The following is a 23619-nucleotide window of genomic DNA, read 5'->3' on the forward strand; positions in this document are numbered from 1 at the left end:
TAAGGGGTTAATAGATCTGAGAACATATCAAAGCCTCGCAGGAGCAGTAGTTGGGGGAAACCAGAATTGTGCATTTTGAAATTAAAGCTTACCTCTTTCTCCCCGCAAAAACAAACATGCATACTTTTGTCGACATCAGTAGAGACAGCTCGTGGCCAACTATTCATCAAATGACAGCTCTCTTGCATGTCTTGCTGGTTTTAGTTCATTTATTTAAAAAAAAAAAAATGTAAATTACATTTTAGTCAGAGGCCATTTAGAATGGAATAGTTTATTCTTTTAAAAAACAGAAATCAAAATTAAAAAAAATTTTACAGTTTCACATCTGGCTATGTACACTTCTTTTGCACAATAATGTAGGAATAAAAAGAACAGTCTGAATAAATATTCCTTATGACTGCATTGTTTTGGTCCCATTCCAATGCTATTCAATATTTTCACTGTCCAATGTCCACTGAATTAGCAATGAACATTTTCCACTTGAAGGCTAGATTCCGACAGTATTTTTGGCCATTTTTTGCCCAGGAAAACGGCCCAAACATTTATGTTTTATGGCATATTCACACTTGTTGCAGATTTGTTGGTAAAATCAATAAAAATAAATGGTTCGACCCAGCATCAAATCTGCAGCAGCAGTGGACATACCTTACAGTTTAAAAATCTCACCAACTAACAGCAATTTTCTTACTGCTAAGTTTAATGAAACTTAATGGTATAACGGCTCCTTGTGCACAAACAATTTTAGCGCTGTAACTGTCATAAATTTAACAGCCATAAATTTAAAGGGGTACGCCGATGTAAACATCCTATCCCCTATCCAAAGAATAGGGGATAAGATGTTTACAGCGGAGTACCCCTTTAAGTGCTGATGCAACAAAAAAAAGCTCACACATTTTGGGCTATAGCTTTAGCTGTAAGCAAAGAAATAAAAACACAACAACTAAAAACAGCCAAGTATGGTCAAAATGCATTAAAATGCATTTTTTTCTGCCGTTTTTTCTGGTAAACTGCCATTGCAGTTTTTGAACCAAAGCCAGAAGAGTATTCAAAAGGAAAGGTAAATATAAAAGGAAAGCTTTATACTTATCCTTTCTTCTGGATCAACTTCTGACTTTGGCTCAAAAACTGCAGCAGCGGTTTTCCAAAAATCACCATAAAAAGTCCTGCTTGGAAACCTTGCCTAAATGCAAATAAAATTAAAAAAAAATTTCCCTTGTAAAAACAGCAATTTTTAGAGGATCAAAATAAAAAGAATCAAAAAACCTAAAAAGAAAATTATTTTCCTGAATGTAAATAATCAAAATTCAAGCACAAGTGGTTTCCACTTTTGCTCTTTTTGGCAGGTGTGGGTTCTCTTCAGCGCAAGTGTTCCTTTCTTCCTTTTTAATAAGTGCAGAATCTATATCTCCATTGCAGTTAATGGGATGTTCAGTGACCTGATCTTTGGGTTCTAATTTAGTTGGCAGACCAGTCCACATAGGAATTTCAAGATCCAGATTCTGCATTAACCGAGTCATTACTTCATCCACATATCCATGAATACGCAAATCAGCATAACGATCCTACATTAAAAAACAACAAAAATATGTAGTTACTATAAAAGAAAGCTAACTGCAATATACTGCACGTGAAATGTCAACATATTCTAATTTGAATACAACTTTCTATAAACAAAATAAAAATGAGTTTTTCCCACCTTTAACAGCTGCAGAATGAATGCTTGTTCAGCCAACAAATATTCTTCCCAATTCCTGCAGTCTGAATGTGTTTTTTTTTATACAATATTTTTTAATTTATTGTAAAATAAAAAAACACCCAAGCTGTACAAATTAATAGACAAAATTCTCATATAGAATTACAATCAGATCACTTGTCTGACTAGCTCGCAATGAAGCCTCTTCTACAGAATAGTTCAACTGAACTGATTCCTTAAAGCCGCACTATAACCCTGTGTATTGAGCTGGCTCACCCACACTAAACCCAATACACAGGGTTATAGTGCGGCTGAACCAGAGTAAAATTATGAACATTACTAATATGCAAATATGCTTCTTTGCGTAATGGAGGCAGGGGCAGGTTCTAAGAGCTTCCTTGCCTCTATCCCCTTTGCTGCTATATGCCCGCCCAACTGTAGTCATGTGGGAACAGGCTCTCATGTTATTAAGACGTGCCCGCACTGAAAAAGGTTTTGCATATTCAGAGGTGGGCTGACATATGGCAGCAGAGGGGACAGAGGCAGGGAAGTTTGGAGAGCCAACTCATGCCTCCATTGTGCAAAGGAGCATATAAGCAACGGATGCTCCAAGTCTACAACGGGATCACTGATTGGAGCGAGTAACACATCATTTTACTCAGGTGCACTCACACTATTACCCTTTGTATTGGGTTTAGTGTGGGTGAATCAGCTGTCAGATTCACTTTAAATGAGTTATCCAGGATTAGAAGAAACACAGTTTTCTTTCAAAAAACCCTGCCATACCTGTCCCCAGTCTGTGTTTGGTATTGCAGCCCAGTTCTGATGAAGTGAATGGAGAGGAGTTGCAATACCACACACAATTTGAGGACAAGGTGTGGCTTTAACCAAGGATGTGTATATAACCCTGGATAACCCCTGTAAGTGCACACCATGTTTTCTTCATATGGTCACCGGATTTGGCGGGGAAACGTCAAAACCAGCCGCAACCATATTCCAACAGGACCCGGCCCACATCTCATTTATTTGAATGAGCCGATTGGAGTCAGATAGTAACTTCAGTCGACTAATTTTTGCACTGTATCCGGTTTTGTAGCTGAACTGAAAACCGTGGAAAGAAAACAAACATTCCCCTGTCATTCCCCTGTTGTACCACTATAGCTGTTCGGTCCTCCGGAGCCTTGGCCCAGCCTTCTCCCTGCTGCCTGGGCTCCTTACATGACACTGCACTTAGCCTATCACCGGCTGAGGCGGGACATAGCTGCGGCCGGCGATATGCTGACCGCAGTGTGACGATCTGTGCACACGGAAGGAGGAAGAAGACTGAACCGGAGGACCGCCGAACAGCTATAGCGGAACAAAGGAGGAATGGAGGAAGGTGAGTTAATGTTTGTTTTGTTTTTTGCAGTCCGGGCACAACGGGATGAAGATCATTTTGACTATACTACTCCTTTAGCCCCTTAAGGACCCATGACGTACGCGTACGTCATGGAGAATTCCGGCCCCCACCGCGCATCGGGCGGGGATCGGACCGGGATGCCTGCTGAATTCATTCAGCAGGCATCCCGTGCAAACGCCCAGGGGGGTCATCAGACCCCCCCATGTCGGCGATCGCGGCAAATCGCAAGTGAATTCACACTTGCGATTTGCGCAATTCCGGGTCTATAGTGACCCGGAATATAAGGGGGATCGCGGTTGTCTAAGACATCCACGATCCCCCTGAAGGCATAGGAGTGAGGTGGCAGGGGTGCCACCCCTCCTATCCCTGCTATTGGTGGTCTAGACGCGACCACCAATAGCAGATCAGGGGCGGTTAACTTTCGTTTTCCCCGTCCTGCCCACAATAGGCGGGGCAGGACGGGGAAACGACGGGGACTGGCGCCGAAGATCCACTTACCGATCCGGGCGGGCAACGGAGGCTGCGGGCGACGGAGATCGGCTGGCGGCGATGACGTGTGGCTGGATCCGACGGAGGCCGGTGAGTTGCCTAGCAACATCTGGAGGATACAGTTTGAGACCATTATACAGTGGTCTCTAACTGTAGCCCTCCAGATGTTGCAAAACTACAACTCCCAGCATGCCCAGACAGCTGTTTGGGCATGCTGGGATCTGTAGTTTTGCAACAGCTGGAGGGCTACAGTTTGAGACCACTATATAGCGGTCCCTAAACTGTATCCCTCCAGATCTTGCAAAACTACAACTCCTAGCATGCCCAAACAACTGTTTGCTGTCAGGGCATGCTAAAATTTGTAGTTTTGCAACAGCTGGAGGACCACAGTTTGGAGATCACCTTGCAGTGTTCTCTAAAACTGTAGCCCTCCAGATGTTGCAAAACTGCAAATCCCAGCATGTCCAAACAGCAAACAGCTGTCTCGGCATGCTGGTAGTTGTAGTTGCGTACCTCCAGCTATTGCATAACTACATCTCCCAGCATGCCCTTCGGTGATCAGTACATGCTTGGAGTTGTAGTTTTGCAACAGCTGGAGGCACACTGGTTGGAAAATACTGAGTTAGGTAACAGAACCTAACTGAAGGTTTTCCAACCAGTGTGTCTCCAGCTGTTGCAAAAGTACAACTCCCAGCATGTACGGTCTGTCAGTACATGCTGGGAGTTGTAGTATTGAAACAGCTGGAGGTTTGCTCCCCCATGTGAACGTACAGGGTACATTCACACGGGCAGGCTTACAGTAAGTTTCCTGCTTCAAGTTTGGGCTGCGGCAAATTTTTCACCGCAGCGCAAACTCCTAGCGGGAAACTCGCCGTAACACGCCAGTGCGAATGTACCCTAAAAACACTACATTAACACATAATAAAGGGTAAAACACTACATATACACCCCCTTACACTGTCCCCCCCAATAAAAATGAAAAACGTATTGTATGGCAGTGTTTCCAAAACGGAGCCTCCAGCTGTTGCAAAACAACAACTCCCAGCATTCCCGGACAGCCACTGACTGTTCAGGCATGCTGGGAATTTAGCAACAGCTGGAGGCACCCTGTTTGAGAATCACTGGCATAGAATACCCCTATGTCCACCCCTATGCAATCCCTAATTTATTCCTCAAATGCGCAGGGCGCTCTCTCACTTCGGAGCCCTGTCGTATTTCAAGGAAACAGTTTAGGGCCACATATGGGGTATCTCCGTACTCGAGAGGAATTGCACTACAAATTTTGGAGGGCTTTTTCTCCTTTTACCCCTTATGAAAAGGAAAAGTTGGGGTCTACACCAGCGTGTATGTGTAAAAAAAGGAAAAAAAAAGACCCCCAAAATTTGTAACGCAATTTCTCCTGAGTACGGAAATACCCCATATGTGGGCGTAAAATGCTCTGTGGGCACACAACAAGGCTCAGGAGTGAGAGCGCACTATGTACATTTGAGGCCTAAATTGGTGATTTGCACAGGGGTGGCTGATTTTACAGAAGTTCTGACAAACGCAAAAAAATAAATACCCACATGTGACCCCATTTTGGAAACTAAACCCCTCACGTAATGCAATAAGGGGTACAGTGAGCATTTCCGCCCCACAGGGGTCTGGCAGATTTTTGGAACAGTGGTCCGTGAAAATGAAAAATTAAATTTTTCATTTGCACCGCCCACTGTTCCAAAGATCTGTCAAACGCCAGTGGGGTGTAAATACTCACTGCATCCCTTATTAAATTCTGTGAGGGGTGTAGTTTCCAAAATAGGGTCACATGTGGGGGGGGGGGTCCACTGTTCTGGCACCACGGGGGGCTTTGTAAACGCACATGGCCCCTGACTTCCATTCCAAATTTTTTTTTCCCAAAAGCTCAATGGCGCTCCTTCTCTTCTGAGCATTGTAGTTTGCCCGCAAAGCATTTTACGTCCTAACATCGGGTATTTCCATACTCAGAAGAAATGGGGTTACAAATTTTGGGGGTCATTTTGTCCTATTATCCCTTGTAAAAAATTTAAGGAAAAACTAGGATTTTAGTGAAAAAAAAAAAAAAAAACATTTTCACATCCAACTTTAACGAAAAGTCGTCAAACACCTGTGGGGTGTTAAGGCTCACTGGACTCCTTGTTACGTGCCTTGAGGGGTGTAGTTTCCAAAATAGTACGCCATGTGGGTTTTTTTTTTTTTGCTGTTCTGGCACCATAGGGGCTTCCGAAATGTGACATGCCCCCCATAAACCATTTCAGAAAAACTCACTCTCCAAAATCCCACTGTCGCTCCTTCCCTTTTGAGCCCTCTACTGCGCCCGGCCGTACACTTGACATACACATGAGGTATTTTCTTACTCGAGAGAAATTGGGTTACACATTTTAGGAAGATTTCTCTCCTTTTACCCCTTGTAAAAATTCAATAACTGGGTCTACAAGAACATGCAAGTGTAAAATATGAAGATTTTGAATTTTCTCCTTCAATTTGCTGCTATTCCTGTGAAACACCTAAAGGGTTAACAAACCTTTTGAATGTCATTTTGAATACTTTGAGGGGTCCAGTTTTTATAAGGGGGTCATTTGTGGGGTATTTCTAATAAGAAGGCCCTTCAAATCCACTTTAAAACAGAACTGGTCCCTGAAAAATTTTGATTTAGAAAATTTTGAGAAAAATTGGAAAATTGCTGCTATACTTTGAAGCCCTCTGATGTCTTCCAAAAGTAAAAGCATCTCAACTTTATGATGCAAACATAAAGTAGACATATTGTATATGTGAATCAATTTATAATTTATTTGGAAAATTCCTTTTCCTTATAAGCAGAGAGCTTCAAAGTAAAAAAAAAATGTCAAATTTTAAATTTTTTCATAAAATTTTGGAATTTTTCACCAAGAAATGATGCAAGCATCGACAAAATTTTACCACTAACATAAAGTAGAATATGTCACGAAAAAACTATCTCGGAATCAGAATGAAAGGTAAAAGCATCCCAGAGTTATTAATGTTTAAAGTGACAGTGGTCAGATGTGCAAAAAATGGCCGTGTCCTACAGTGAAAGTTGGCTGGGTCCTTAAGGGGTTAAATGGGCACTCATTAAGACAATTTTTTTTTTATTGCACTCCTTATGGTAGTAAAAAAAATCTAATGTACTTTGTTTAAAAAAAAAAAAGTTTTGTTTTATTTGTGTTTTAAAAAGCTAACACTAGGTGTCTCTCTGCTTGTCCAGAGCACATTTGTAGCATCTAAATACGGGAGTTAATGGTGCCAGTTAGCTCAGCTGAGCTGACTGGATCATCCGTGGTGAATTCAGGGGTCCCAATCAGCTAAGTGGATGGTGGGAGGGCCCTTAACTGCCTCCTCACATTCCGATCAGTGCTCTGAACCTCTGGCCAGGCTTAGCAGGCTAGAGCAGCAGAGCAACAGTAAGACTGAAGAATCCTGAGCCAAAACTCAGCATTGAACAATGTATGCAAATCACAAGATTGCATGTTATATCCTCCTTTGAACCCCCCAATCCCCCCCCCTTTGAATCACCCACCATTTTCCCATTTTTTTTTAATAAAATAAATGTAATCAAAAATAAACATAATCATATGTGGTACCGCCGCTTGCGTAGATGTCTGAACTATTAAAATATAAAATTTACACTTTTAAGCATACAAATTTTGGCGCATGTAGTTATATATTTTTTTTAAGTAGTAAAAAAAAAATCAAACCTACATAAATTAGGTATCCTTGTAACAGTATGGACCTACAGAATAAAGAGAAGGTGTAAATTTTACCGAAAAGTGCAATGCGTTAAAAACGGAAACTACCATAAAGTTACAAAATGGCTTTTCCTTTCCAACTTGACCAAAAATATTTTGTTTTGTTTCGGTGTAGACTTTGTAATGAAAGGATTGAGGTCATTACAAAGTACAATTGGTGATGCAAAAACAAGCCCTTATATGGGTCTATAGGTGCAAAATTGAAAGAGTTATTTTTAGGGGGAGGAGGAAAAAACTTAAGTGCAAAAACGAAAATTGGCCTGGTCCTTAAAGCGCAACAGTCACAAATTTTTCTCCCCCATAAACTAATCCCAGGTTGACAAAGGGGTTAAGAATTACAACTCAGGCACACCTTTTGCTGCTTTGTAGCAGCTCCAATCAAGCTTAAAATTATGCTTTTTATTACAGTCAGCAACAGTCAGGTAGTCGTGGCTATGCCCCGCGGCTGCCACGCCTATCCCCTGTATGTCAGAGCTGGGACAGCTGAGTAATTGACGGACAGGTCACACCGCATAGACCCCATATTATTTTTATGTGTGCTTGCTCCCGACAGCCCCAGTTAGCAGCATAATGCTAGAGGCAGAGAGTAGGCTCACTTTATATTTTGTTATCTCCGTGCACTTGGGCCAACAGAAGTGAGCGGTTGCTGTGAAAACTAGCCGCCCGCAGTGCCGTCAATGTAAGCAGACAGGAGAACGGGCACAGTTTTTTTCTTATAAAGTTGAATGTTCACTGCCTGAACATAAAGATAATATGGGGCCTATGCGCTGGGATCTGTGTGTCAATCACACACAGGTCCCAGCGCATAGGCCCCATATTATCTTTATGTTCAGGCGGTGAACATTCAACTTTATAAGAAAAAAACTGTGCCCGCTCTCCTGTCTGCTTACATTGACGGCACTCTGACTGTTGTTGACCTAATAAAAAGCATTTTTAAGCTTGATCAAAGCTGCTAGAAAGCAGCAAATAGTATGCCTGAGTTGTAATTGTTAACCACTTTGTCAACCTGGGATTAGTTTATGGAGGAGAAAATGCATTACAGTTGCGCTTTAAAGAAAATCTGTCACCAGTGCCACCTGCACTAACCTGTTGGTACTTACCTTGTCCCCTTGGGTGCAGGGGATCTCCAGTAATCTTGTCTGTTAACCTCCTATCTCGACCTCCTAGCCAGTCCTCCTTTCCCGACCGCCTATCCCGACCTCCTATCCCGATCATCCCAACCTCCTAGCTCGACCTGCTATCCCGACATCCTATCCCAACCTGTAATATGTGTACCAGTTATTGAAATATCTCCAGCCGTACGGAAGTTATGTGGGAACATACATTTCCCATTTATTTGCATGGGACTTTAAACAAAAACCATGACCCTCACAAATGGGGGTAGTTAAGGGTTAATTTAACTATCCTATATTTTAAGTGAACATAAGTAACATGTGACCAAGTATTATCGAAATATCGATGATATAGATATAGATGATATAGATATAGATGATATATATATATATTTATATATATATTTATATATAGATAGATATGCAAATCAAAAAATGTTGCAGTATCTTGTAATACCTTTTTTTATTGGACTAACAGAATATTGTAGAGACAAGCTTTCGGGATTCCTCCCTTTATCTAGTCCAAAGCAAATCTAAGCTCACAAGCAGAAGACCCAGGTTACATCTCACAAATATGCAAGGGTTAAGACAATAGATGTGGAGAATTCACACTAAGGATAGGCCATAAATTGTCCTGCTATAGGAAGATAAGGATGAGAAAAAGGCGGGGGGAGAGAGGGGAGAGACTAACTAAGCAGGACAAAGTGAGATGCAAAAGAGAATCCAGTACAGTAAGGTTATAAGAAATTTTGATAATGAGATAAAAAGCTCAAATCCACATTGAGTCCCCTGTTTTTGGAATAAAAAAAAACAGTATCATTTTAGCTTCAAATGTCTCTCTCGTGTGTTTTTGAAATTCCCTCTCAGTATCTTGATTGTAAGGTCATGTATGGAGTGGCCTGTTTGGGTAAAATGGTGTCCAACTGGGGTGCAATAGTCATTTTCGTTATGGCGGTTGATGGAATGTCTGTGTAGATTCATCCTTTCGTTAAGTTTCCGGCTGGTTTCACCAATGTAGCAACCCATGTCACACTTGGTGCATTGTATCATGTAGACCACATTTGGGGATGTGCTGGAGTATAGTCCCCTAATGTTACATGTCTTGTTGTTGTGGGTGGCTTCCATCTTGGTGCAGATATGTTGGCAGAGTTTACAGCGAGTTTTGGTGCAGGGTTTGGTCCCATGTCTCTCTTTCTGTAGGTAATTTTCTGCTGACCAGCTTTTGTTTTAAATTGTGTGGTTGTCTGAAGGCCAAGCTGGGAAGTTCAGGGAACATTTCTTTTAGCATCTCATCTTCTGCCAATATCGGCTGCAGGTCCTTTTGCGTATTTCTTCAAGGGCCGGATTGTATGTGGCTACCAGTGGTACGCGTGGTGATGGTTGTTTCTCTCTGTATTGTAGCAGGTGTTTGAAGGGCGGAGTGTATTTTCCTATTGATGGTTCTTGGTTTGTTTCCTTTTTTTTTTTTAATTTCTCAGACAGTGTTTGTAGGTGTAGGTCTCAGTCATCAAGGTTGGAGCAGATGCGATGGTACCTGGTAGCTTGGCTGTATATGATGCCTTTCTTTGTGTGTGAAGGATGAAACTGGATTTATGTAGATAGCTGGATCGGTCTGTGGGTTTTCTGTACACAGACATTTGTAGTTTCCAGTAGTGTCCAGGAAGTTCCCACTTTTTGTAGAAAAGTCCATTTTGAGTTTGATAGATGGATTGAATGTTTTAAACATTCAATTAAACATTTTCTTTTCCTTATGTCCAAATGATGAAAATATCATCAATGTAACAGTAGTATCTGTAGGGTTTGTGTGTCTAGAAATCTTTGTTAAAGGTCAGTCATTAATAGGTTGGCATATTGTGATGCCATCCTGGTCCCCATTGAGTGTCCATCATTTGTAGATATATGCCACTGTTGAGATGTAACCTGTGTCTTCTGCTTGTGAGCTTAGATTTGCTTTGGACTTGATAAAAGGGAGGAATCCCGAAAGCTTGTCTCTACAAAATTCTGTTAGTCCAATAAAAAAGGTATTACAAGATACTGCAACATTTTTTTATTTGCATCCGCATATATATATTATATATATATATATATATATATATATATATATATATATATATATATATATGTGTGTGTGTGTGTGTGTGTGTGTGTGTGTGTGTGTGTGTGTGTGTGTGTGTGTGTGTGTGTGTGTGTGTGTGTGTTAACAGAAACACAAAGTGATGTGCTGAAACTAGGTCTAACTTTTGCTACCACTAACCATTTTAATTTTTTTTCAGCCCTAAAAGATTTACAATTGTTTTCACATAAAATCATGTCATGCTGAAAAAAACTACATGACAAACCTGAACTTTTCACACACACTCAATATGACCGAAAGAGAAGCATTGCAAAATTTGGAAGACCTCCTGGAAGAACAGTCACCAGAAAATGATGGTGAGTAAGTATAGGCAATTTTACCTAAATCTAAAGTGTCTTCCCCCCCCCCCCCCCCCCAATCGCTATGCCCAGCAATTGATGTTTTCACAAAATTAGTAACAGAGGAGTTTTAAAAAATTCCAACTAAAAGGTCTAATGATAACTTGAAGAAACAAAGAGAGGTACTCCAGGAGATTCAAAATTGGGATGATGTAGTAATCAAACAAGCAGATGAGGTGGGGGGGGGGACACAATTTGGCCAAAAAGACAACATATGAGAAGGAGGCTTCCGCCAACTCAAAGATAGAGACACATGTACCAAATTGACACAACCCAGTAGAGACATATAAAAGAGTTAAATAAGATTCTAGCGCAGGCACTTAAGAAGGGCAAAAAAAAAAATTTAAAACAATAATAATAATAATAAGGTTTGTTTAATCTATATCCACAGATTCCAATGTTCTATTTGATTCCGAAGGTGCATAAGGATTCCCTTGAGCCTCCCAGCTGCCCCATAGTGTCGGGGATAGATGGAGTATGCAATGCTATATGTAAATACGTAGATATATACTCAAAATTATTGGTGGAAACATTATCTTCCTATATTAAGGACACTACGGATGTGCTAGGGAGGCTCAAGAGGATCTTTTTGGAGGAGGACATGCTCCTAGTGACAGCAGATGTAGAGTCACTGTACACATGTATAAAACATGTGGATGGATTAAATGCAACCAAATTCTTTCTTGAAACAGGCAATTTAGACAAGGATCTCTGCCTTTTTTTGTTAGAACTATGACATTTTATATTAACACACAACTTTTTTACTTTTTAAGATGGTTTTTATTTACAGAAGTGTGGCACTGCCATGGGTGCGGCCTGTGCAGCTCGTGAGCCATGTGCAGTGCTGGCTAAGTAATAGAGATGATCATTTTTTTGATTTGGCAGGGGTCCGTGTCTGAATTGGAAATGTTCCTGCAAGCCAGTGTCTGAATTAGAAATGTTCCTGCAATCTCAATAATGTCAGCATTGAAGGGGTACTCAGGCGCTTAGGGGATAAGATGCCTGATCATGTGGGTCTCGCCACTGGGAGCTGTCACGCCCCCTCCCATAGGCTTGCATTGAGGGGCGGAGGCGTGACGTCACACGCCAACGGCCCCGTGGTCGCCGGTAATCAGACCCAGAGCGAACATGCTCCGGGGACTCATTTTAACTGGGGTGCTGCGTGCAAGATCACGGGGGTCCCCAGCGGTGGGACCCACGCGATTAGACATCTTATCCCCTATCCTTTGGATAGGGGATAAGATATATAAGTGCCGGAGTACTCCTTTAAGCTGACATGCAAGTACAATCCACATGAGATAGATTTTTTGGACATTAAAATAATAAAAGAACAAAATGGCAGAATTGCAACAGATGTTTTCAGAAAGAAAAACGCACCATTTTTGTTTTGAAGGGACTTTTTGATCGGGTTTTATAATTTTTTTTAGGGTATACAAAGTGACCAAAAATACGCAATTTTGGACTTTGGTATTTTCTTACATATACGCCATTGACCAAGCGGTTAAAGTAATGTTATATTTTTATAGTTCCGACATTTACGCATTCGGCGATACCACATGTTTATTTTTATTATGTTTATATATTTTTTACATGGAATTTTAGAAAAGGGGGGGGGGGGGGGTGATTTAAAGAGGGAGGGGCTAATGTGTGTGTTTTTTTTTACTTTTATAAAAAAATAAAAATAAAAATTCTCCACTTCATTAGTCCCCTTAGGGGACTGTTAGGAGGAATCATTAGATTCCTCATACAGATCAATGTAGTTCCATAGTACTACACTGATCTGTGTGCTCTGCACTCGAAGGATAAAGCCTGGTCTAGCCAGTGGATTGATCGCGCTGTTGGGAGTGGGGGGGGGGGGGGTCGATCCACCCCACTGGACCACCAGGGAGTGTTCAAATGTGCCATCCGGTAAGGCGCGGGCTCGAGTCAGGAGCCTGCGCCATGCACAGTTAACGGAACAAGGACGTGTATACATGTCCTTGGTCATTAACGAGTTAAACGAATGGTGTGAAGTAATCCATTCTATACTGCAAGTGATATTGGACATCATAGACCGTAACTTGGGCATTGTACCATCTAAAAAAGCCATGAGAGGGTGCTTGCACAACACAGGGCTATAAGCCAGATGACCAGCTACAGGTGTTCCATTCGACTCACACCCTTGCTCTCAAAGGAAATGTAGGCTGGAAGTGTTCTGCTTGTCTTGGACGCAACGTTGGGCAAAGATTGGTCTGGAGACCATGTTTGCAATGCTATGAAGAAGTGCTCACACGGGTACATCACACTGGTCTAACTCTCAAGATTATGGTGTGAGGTGACATTAGTTACCAAAGACAGATCCCTCTAGTCTTCATTCCAGGTACAGTGTTACATTTATTTTGGTTCTGGAGCCAGTAGTACATGTGACTTATGGGCAGGGAAGAGTGAAGCCCTAAACTCACCCGCGCCCACTTACCCTGCCTACTTGCGTACCCGCCCTAGGCAAAGGGGTTCCACTACGACGATGACAGTCCATGCCTGAATAAGTGCAGGGAGTCAAACATCAACAAAATAAACTATAATACAAACGGAGGTTGGGAAACTGTATGGAATCACACACTAACAGAAATAATAATTAAACATACACACAATAAATCACAGCCCACAAGCCGAGTCAGTACCAAGAGATTACAGAAATGCCAAATCGCAGAAACAGGAGAAGAGTCAGAGAGCGGAGCCAATGGGTCAAATATGCCAGAAATACAAGATACAATACAAACGCTAGCTAGGAGTATGAGCTCTTTCGCAGGCGAGGCCTGGATGAATACTGAGGGTTTAAACAGGGAGCTAAGCAGGTGAAAAGCCAACAAGGTCAGCTGACCATCCAGAGATATCAATAACCTCATTATGCATGTCAAGGCATGTAAAAGGGTGAACGTGTTTGTATTGCAGTCATACTCAAAACTGAATAAACAGGTTTGAATATTTTGTTTTCTTTTTTTGTATAATTTGCATATCCTATGTAATTTCTATACCTCCATGACTTTCTTCTTGGTGTTGCAATTTTTATGTGAGGTGTTTGAAGACCTTCATGATAAATACCCATGATCTATCAGAAAAGGGGATTAGATCACTCCTATTAAGTTTAATCAACTGTATTGATCTAATTAAGATATAAAAGCTAATCTGTGGTTTGTTGCTATAGGCAGCAAAGACAAATTTTCTATTAGACAGCTTTTCATTATCTCCCGGAGTGTGTGCAGCAATGCTGGCTTAGAAAATGAGGATGTTGGCCAGGGGCTGCCAATCAGGAAGGACAACATGTTTCCTCAGAGTCAGCACAAGCCTGATACAGGCTCCACTTCTGAGACAGTGTCATCTATGCTCAGACGTAGAACTGTCTTGGGATTACAGCCACTAGAGCTGTAAATGTACAGTGTGGTATAGGAACAGGTTAACGTTTTGAGCTCTCAATATTAACCTCTTAAGGACCCAGCCATTTTACCCCTTAGGACCCGGCCATTTTTTGAACATCTGACCACTGTCACTTTAAACATTAATAACTCTGGAATGCTTTTAGTTATCAATCTGATTCCGAGATAGTTTTTTCGTGACATATTCTACTTTAACATAGTGGTAAAAAAAAAAATTTGTAACTTGCATCCTTTCTTGGTGAAAAATGTTAAAATTTTATGAAAAATTTGAAAATTTTGCATTTTTCTAACTTTGAAGCTCTCTGTTTGTAAGGAAAATGGATATTGAAAATATTTTAATTTTTTTTCACATATACAATATGTCTACTTTATGTTTGCATCATAAAATTGACAAGTTTTTACTTTTGGAAGACACCAGAGGGCTTCAAAGTTCAGCAGCAATTTTCCAATTTTTCACAAAATTTCCAAAATCACTATTTTTCAGGGACCAGTTCAGGTTTGAAGTGGATTTGAAGGGTCTTCATCTTAGAAATACCCCACAAATGACCCCATTATAAAAACTGCACCCCCCAAAGTATACAAAATGATATTCGGTCAGCCTTTTAACCCTTTAGGTGTTTCACAGGAATAGCAGGAAAGTGAAGGAGAAAATTCACAATCTTCATTTTTTACACTCGCATGTTCTTGTAGACCCAATTTTTGAATTTTTACGAGGGGTAAAAGGAGAAAATGTATACTTATATTTGTAGCCCAATTTCTCTCGAGTAAGCACATACCTCATATGTCTATGTAAAGTGTTCGGTGGGCGCAGTAGAGGGCTCAGAACCGAAGGAGTGACAAGGGGATTTTGGAGAGTACGTTTTTCTGAAATGGTTTTTGGGGGGCATGTTGCATTTAGGAAGCCCCTATGGTGCCAGAACAGCAAAAAAAAAAAAAAAAACACATGCCATACCATTTTGGAAACAAGACCCCTTGAGGAACATAACAAGGAATAAAGTGAGCCTTAATACCCCACATGTGTTTCACGACTTTTGCATATGTAAAAAAATAAAATAAAATTTCACTAAAATGTGTGATTCCCCCCAAATTTCACATTTTTGCAAGGGTTAATAGCAGAAAATACCCCCCAAAATTTGTAACCCCATCTCTTCTGAGTATGGAGGTACCCCATAAGTTGACCTGAAGTGCACTACGAGCGAACTACAATGCTCAGAAGAGAAGGAGTCATATTTGGCTTTTTGAGAGCAAATTTTGCTCGGGGGGCACTTCGCATTTAGGATGCCCCTATGGTGCCAGGACAGCAAAATAACCCCCACATGGCATACCATTTTGGAAACTAGACCCCTTGAGGAACGTAACAAGGGGTACAGTGAGCATTTACCCCCACTGGTGTGTCAGATCTTTGGAACAGTGGTCTGTACAACATTTTTAATTTGCACAGCCCACTGTTCCAAAGTCAGACACCAGTGGGGGGGTAAATTCTCACTGCATCCCTCATTACATTCCCTGAGGGGTGTAGTTTCCGAAATGGGGTCACATGTGGGGTTTAGTTTTTTTTTGCGTTTGTCAAAACCGCTATAACAATCAGCCACCCCTGTGCAAATCACCTCAAATGTACATGGTGCACTCTCCCTTCTGGGCCTTGTTGTGCGCCCCCAGAGCACTTTGTGCCCACTTATGGGGTATCTCCGTAGTCGGGAGAAATTGCATTACAAATTTTGGGGGGCTTTTTTCCCTTTTACCTCTTGTCAAAATGAAAAGTATAGGGCAACACCAGCATGCCAGTGTAAAAAATTTATTTTTTTACACTAACATGCTGGTGTAGACCCCAACTTCACATTTTCATAAGGGGTGAAAGGAGAAAAAGTCCCTCAAAATTTGTTAGGCAATTTCTCCCGAGTACGGCGATACCCCATATGTGAACCTAAACTGTTGCCTTGAAATACGACAGGGCTCCAAAGTGAGAGCGCCATGCGCATTTGAGGCCTAAATTAGAGATTTGCACAGGGGTGGACATAGGGGTATTCTACGCCAGTGATTCCCAAACAGGGTGCCTCCAGCTGTTGCAAAACTCCCAGCATGCTTGGACAGTAAACGGCTGTCCAGCAATACTGGAAGTTGTTGTTTTGCAACAGCTGGAGGCTCCATTTTGGAAACAGTGGCGTGCCAGACGTTTTTCATTTTTATTGGGGAGGGGGGCTGTGTAGGGGTATGTGTATATGTAGTGTTTTTTACTTTTTATTTTATTTTGTGGTAGTGTAGTGTAGTGTAGTGTTTTTAGGGTACAGTCACATGGGCGGGGGGGGTTACAGCGGGTTTGAGCTGCCGTGCAAATTTTGCTGCATCGCAAACTTGCAGCCTGATACTCACTGTAAGCCCCCTGCCCATGTGAATGTATCCTGTACATTCACAGGGGGGGACCTCCAGCTGTTGCAAAACTACAACTCCCAGCATGCACAGTCTATCAGTGCATGCTGGTAGTTATAGTTTTGCAACAGCTGGAGGCACACGGGTTGGGAAACACTGAGTTAGGAAACAGACAATGTTTCCCAACCAGTGTGCCTCCAGTTGTTGCAAAACCACAACTCTCAGCATTCTAAAGCATGCTGGGAGTAGTAGTTCGGCAACATCTTTAGAGCCAGATGTTGCCGAACTACAACTCCCAGCATGCTTGGAGTTCTAGTTTTGCAACATCTGGAGGACTACAGTTTGCAGACCACTAATACAGTGGTCCTCAATCTGTGCCCTTCCAGATGTTGCAAAACTACAACTCCCAGTATGCCCTTACTGTCCAGGCATGCTGGGAGTTGTAGTTCTGCAACATCTGAAGGGCCAGATGTTACAGAACTACAACTCCCAGCATGCCTGGACAGTAAGGGCATGCTGAGGATGTGTAGTTTTGCAACATCTGGAAGGGCACAGTGGTCTCCAAACTGTGGACCTCCAGATGTTGCAAAACTGCAACTCCCAGCATGCCCAGACGCCAAGGGCTGTCTGGGCATGCTGGGAGTTGTAGTTTACAGGGTCCCAATACAGCAATGCATGTCGCTTTACGGCGACGTGCATTGCTGTAAAGGGCCCGACCGCGGCTGAAGATCAACTCACCTGTCGCCGCCGCCGTCTTCTTCATCGCAGGGATCCGGGTCTTCAGGGACGAGGTAAGTACCGGGGCCGGTCCCCAGCACTCCCCCGTCCCCCGCAGCGTCCTCCGGTCTTCCTCCCGTCCTCTCCGGACTTTCAGGGGCCGGGCAGGACGGGAGTTAGTAACCGCCCCCCCCTCCTGCGATTGGTCGGTTAACTAACCGACAGATTGCAGGGGATCGGAGGAGGTGGCAGGCTTGCCACCTCGCTCCTATTCTTCAGCATGGTCCTGGCTGTCTGACAGCCGGGATCATGCGAAATTACCGGGCGGTCGTGTCCCAGAGACCCGATCAGCCCGGTATCGCCGCAGATCGCAAGGGCGATTTCCCTACATGGCCCCCCTCGGCGTTTGCCCTGGATGCCTGCTGAAGGATTTCAGCAGGCATCCGGTTCCGATCTCTGCCCGGCGCGCGGCAGAGACCGGAAAACGCCAGGGCGTATGGATACGTCCTGGGTCCTTAAGGCCCAGGGTGTGAGGGCGTATCCATACGCCCTGGGTCCTTAAGAGGTTAAAGGGGTTATCCAGGAAAAAACTTTTTTTTATATATCAACTGGCTCCAGAAAGTTAAACAGATTTGTAAATTACTTCTATTAAAAAATCTTAATCCTTTCAGTACTTATGAGCTTCTGAAGTTAAGGTTGTTCTTTTCTGTCTAAAGTGCTCTCTGATGACACGTGTCTTGGTAACCGCCCAGTTTAGAAGAGGTTTGCTATGGGGATTTGCTTCTAAACTGGGCGGTTCCCGAGACACGTGTCATCAGGTCATCAGAGAGCGTTTAGACAGAAAAGAACAACCTTAACTTCAGAAGCTCATAAGTACTGAAAGGATTAAGATTTTTTAATAGAAGTAATTTACAAATCTGTTTAACTTTCTGGAGCCAGTTGATATATAAAAAAAAGTTTTTTCCTGGATAACCCCTTTAAGCCAGGTCACTTGAATAACTATTGGAGTTCAAGTTGATGGCTTCACCGATTTATCACCACAAGTTATCACCACTGTCTATTAGAACTTAACATTTTACCAAAACACACTACAAATCTTGTTTAAAACTCACATGTTTAGTTGACTGCAGATTAACAATCACCAGTTTTCCACCTTTACGTTTAGTCAACAGAGGAAGATTCCCACTGGGCTTAATTTGCAGAGATGTTCCAAGAGTGATGGACAGATCTGCCTTTCTAGAAAGAAAAACAAACAAAATGTATGTCATACGTTCTAGGGATCTACCGATATCGCTTTTAAGGGCAGATACCGATAATCTGTGGAGGTTAGGGCCAATAGCCGATAAATTATACCGATATTCCGGTATAATTTATCGGCTATTTAACCCCCCCACCGCTGCAGATCATTGATTTAAAGCGGGCGCTTTAAATCAATGAACTGCAGCGGCTTTGGCGGTGCCATAGACTGCCGCCGCCACCCGCTTCTATCCCCCTGCCTGTCCGGGGGTCCCGAGTCCTATCACCGCCACCGCGATCGCCACCCCCCCCCTTTTTTTTTTTATAATTACCTGTTTTCCCGGGGTACACTCTACATCTGGCTCCGGTGGCATCCTCCTGAGCTGTCACTGTGCGCACTGACGGTGACGTCGCGTCACTGCGCAACGCAGGACGCAGCAGGAGCCAGAAGTAGCGTTGACCCAGGGAACAGGTAATTATAAAACCCGGGATGGGGGAGGCAATGGGGCCGGGGCGGTGCGGTGGGGGGGTGCGGTGCGGTGGGCGGGACATTATCGGCATATCGGCAAGGTAATTCCCGATACCGATAATGCCCAAAATCGTGATTATTGGCCGATAATATCGGACAAACCGATAATCGGTCGATCCCTAATACGTTCCTTGTAGAACACTAGTACAAGAATGATTAAAACAAAATATTATTCTTAGTAGATACCTGCAGGCTTCATCTGCAAGATTCAAATCTTTGTCTGGTAAAGAATCCTCCCAATCAAGGATTGTATCAATTAGTTTTCCCCTGAAAAACAAGACATAGATAATTATAAATAAAGTGCTGTCGTCATTCATATTAACACATGCAGCACCTCCTTTCCTAGATCTGTAGCATCAAACAAAAACATTTCAAAAGTAAGTCTTAGGAGAGCCTAAGGACTCTGGCTTTTTACATTTTTTTCACTTTCGTTTTTTCCTCCTTACTAAAATCATAACTTTCAGTTTTCCACCTACAGACCTATATGAGGGCTTGTTTTTTGTGACAAAATAGTACCCAACTTAAACAGGTTAGATTGTTTTACTTTGTTTAAAATTGTACTTGTCTGACCCCTATAACTTGTTTATTTTTACGAGGATGTGTGAGGGCTGATTTTTTGCGTTGTGATCTCTAGTTTTTATCCGCACCATTTTTAATTTCATGGGACTTTTTAATCACCTTTTATACATTGTTTTAGGAGTAACAAAGTTACCAAAAATATGCAATTCTTAACTTTTTTTTTTTATGTTTTTTTTTTTTTTTTACATATACGCTATTGACCACGCGGTTTAATTAAGGTTATATTTTTATAGTACGGACATTTACGCACACAGCGATACCACATATTTATTTAAATTTTTTTTAATTCGTTTTATTGAAAAGTTAACAAATCAGCAGTCAGGCCCATTAAAGTGAAAAAAGGTCACAATCAAAGTCCACACAGTAAGGCACTTGAAGTCTAGTACAGGTGAGCAGAATGTAAACAGAATAATCCATCCTATTTTGAACAAAGCAAATCAATGACAAAGAAAACAAAATAAAATAAACAACACCAAACTGAGGTAGACAAAATAAACATATGGCGAACCGACGCCTAAAACAGTAACTTTGAACTATACAGCGAGAATTGTAGATGCCACCGTGTTTCAAAAGTGGTGGATAAATAATTTAACCAAACACATCCATGCATCCACATATACGACAGAGGACAGACAGCCAGAGACTCAGAGAGGAGTACGAACAGAAGACAACTGTAGACAACATTTAAGACCGTAGAGGAGCTGTTACGGGGCTCGAGGAGAAGACATAGAATAGGAACAGTGAGTTAACAGAGAGGAGCACCAGATACCCCACACAGAGAAATTTACCAGGGCATTTCCTATTCTTGTATACGATATGTGAGAAAGGGAGTGTTGCATTAACAAGCACCTTCCATTGAGATAAAGTAGGAGGGCCGGGTCCATCCATTTGAGAGCAATAGCTTTCCTGGCCATGAACAAGGTTTCCCACAAAAGTGTGCGTACTTGATGCGTCCATATATCCTCATCCATGACACCAAATAGACAAAATCAAGGGATCAGGAGATAGGGAAGGCTGAGCCAGAGTAGCGAGAAGTCAGAGGACTTCATGCCAAAAGCACATAATGTAGGGACAAGCCCATATTAGGTGCCAGAAGTCTGCCCCCGCAGCACCACAACGACCCATTCTTTGCAATCTAAGGGGGGGGGGCAATATAACTATAATGAATAATGTTCAATTGAATCAATTTATTATTAGCTGCCGGGGACACTTGCATGTGGGAAGAGAAAATGGCCTCCCAATCATCTTTAGTCAAATCAGGAATATGAGAGTCCCAATGCCGGACCGCCGGCAATGGGGGGCGGGAGTTCTTGGTCTGAATGAGGTGTGTGTAGAGGATGGACACCAGCCCCCTAGGTCCTTGCGATTTTTAGGACTCCAATGAGAGGGAAAGCCGAGATCGGTGAGCTCCCCGTGGGGAACTGAGCATTCAAGGCATGGCGCAACTGTAGGTATTTAAAAAAAAAAACAGTTTCTTGGTACATTGTCACGGTATACATGTTCTAAAGTGAGTACCCCTACAATCTGCCAAAAAGCTGGGTCCAGAGCAGTATCAAGATGGGTGAGGGTTATGCCACAATGGGGTATCCTCGGGCATGTCAGTATAACCATAGAGACCCTTAGCAGCCCGCCAAACCTTTATAGCTAATTTATGGAGAGGTAGATACGCCCGACCACAGAGGGTGGGGCGGTATAGCAACATCCGCAGGGTCAAGGATGGGACAAACCGAGCAAGAGATTGCTCTGAATCAGGCCCCACATTATCACTAATCCAATGCCTAATATAGCGAATCTGACCCGCTGAATAATAAAGATAGAAGTCTGAGAGCGACATACCCGCTTCCAACTTGGGCTGTTGTAATGTAGTTAGGCGAATTTTAGGCCTATTGGGGCCCCAGATAAATGGAGAAAGGGGAGAGTGAATAGAGTAATAAAAAATTAAAAAAAAGACTTAGGGATAGGAACAGAAGCATGCTCCGAGGCATATAAACATTTAGGTAAGATAATAAGCTTGATAAGGTTAATGCGGCGAGTGACCGACAACGGCAGTGTGGCCCATATGCGGAATTTGGATTTAATGTAAGGGAGTGAGGACATTAGCGGTAAGGTCAAGCATTGGATCCCTATGTATGTAAATCCCCAAATAAAGAAAGTAGCAACTGGAAGACCATTCATGACTGGGGGCTAATCTTTAGTCAAAAGTGGCATCACTGCAGATTTGGCCCAACTGATATATAAACTTGAAAAAAAAAACAAAAAAATAAAAACGATCCATCAGGGCCATAGGATATAGGAGCATGAATACTGGGTCCGAAAGGAACAACACCATGTCATCGGCGTATAAGCCGATGCGCTCCTCCCTGCCCCCCATAGACATGCCGCGGAAGCCAGGATCCTGCCGAATATGCAGAGCAAGGGGCTCCACTGCCACCGCAAACAGGAGCGGAGACAGGGGGCATCCCTGACGCGTACCCCTGCCAAGGGCAAACTGGGGAGAACATACACCATTCACCAGGATCTGAGCCTGCGGACATCTATAGAGAAGGGAGACCAACTTCCGAAATTTGGTCCAAAACCAAACTTAGTGAGGACTGCCAATAAATAACCCCTCTCCACCGAGTCAAAGGCCTTGGCAGCATCTAGTGACGCCAAGGCCCAATCCCCTCCTAGATGGCGGTTTGGACTCAACGGATGTTGTCCGACGTGGATTTCCCCGGCATAAAGCCGGACTGATTTGTCCATAATTCATCATGATCAGTCCGGCTTTATGCCGGGGAAATCCACGTCGGACAACGTCCGTCGAGTCCAAACCGCCATCCAGGTGGGAGCGCTCTAGGAGGGGATTGGGCCTTGGAGTCACTAGATGCCGCCAAGGCCTTTAACTCGGTGGAGAGGGGTTATTTATTGGCAGTCCTCACTAAGTTTGGTTTTGGTCCAACTTTTGGAAGTGGGTCTCCCTTCTCTATAAATGTCCGCGGGCTCAGATCCTGGTGAATGGTGTATGTTCTCTCCAGTTTGCCCTTGGCAGGGGTACGCGTCAGGGATGCCCCGTCTCCGCTCCTGTTTGCGGTGGCAGTGGAGCCCCTTGCTCTGCGTATTTGGCAGGATCCCGGCTTCCGCGGCATGTCTATGGGGGGCAGGGAGGAGGGTATCGGCTTATATGCCGATGACATGGTCTTGTTCCTTTCGGACCCAGTATTCATGCTCCCATATGCTATGGCCCTGATGGATCTTTTTTTTTTTTTTTTTTTCAAGTTTATATATTAGTTGGACCAAATCTGCAGTGATGCCACTTTTGACTAAAGTTGCGTCTTCTAACATTATCCTGTCACCATCAGATAAAACGGGGAAGTCAATGCCGTCCAGGTAGGTGGTCAGCTCAGCATCGTCATACCGTATCTGTGAAGAATAAAGGTTAGAGTAAAAAGGAGGAGAAACATTGCACCATGTCCACAACACCTAACAGCTCGGACCCATCTGAGGCCAAAAGTTTAAGAATTGGCGGGGCAGAGGAATTCTGCCTAACAATATGAGCTAACAGTTTACTAGATTGATTCCCATGTTCGAAATAAAATTGCTTTATAAAAAATGATTTCCTATTGGCCTTCTCAAATTGGCCTTCGCATTTTGTATTCTTAAAGACTCCATTTTATCATTCTTGTTTTTCTGAGGGTGCCTAGCCCTGAAAATGTCAACCCAACCAACCTCCAAGAACATGGAGAGAGAGGAGTACCCCCAGCACTCAGAGGACCCCCTAGGACTATGACAATCTAACGCCTGGTCCAAGACCATATTGAAATCCCTCATGCAAAGAACACGGGCAGAAGGGTAACT

General features: G+C 42.8%; 1 protein-coding gene across 1 annotated transcript in view; it reads right to left on the reverse strand.

Moving 5' to 3' along the window:
* Positions 1-200: 200 nt before the first annotated feature.
* Positions 201-23619, reverse strand: part of SIRT6 (sirtuin 6) — a 67996-nt gene continuing 44577 nt past the window's right edge. Inside the window, exons 6-8 of the mRNA XM_056573963.1 lie at positions 19393-19473; positions 18554-18677; positions 201-1562 (exon numbers count right to left, since the gene is read on the reverse strand). Of these exons, the coding sequence (XP_056429938.1) occupies positions 1305-1562; positions 18554-18677; positions 19393-19473 (463 nt within the window). The 3' untranslated portion in view covers positions 201-1304. The remainder of the gene's footprint in view (positions 1563-18553; positions 18678-19392; positions 19474-23619) is intronic.

The sequence above is a fragment of the Hyla sarda genome, chromosome 1 (assembly GCF_029499605.1).
Source record: "Hyla sarda isolate aHylSar1 chromosome 1, aHylSar1.hap1, whole genome shotgun sequence".
Classification (NCBI taxonomy): Eukaryota; Metazoa; Chordata; class Amphibia; order Anura; family Hylidae; genus Hyla; species Hyla sarda.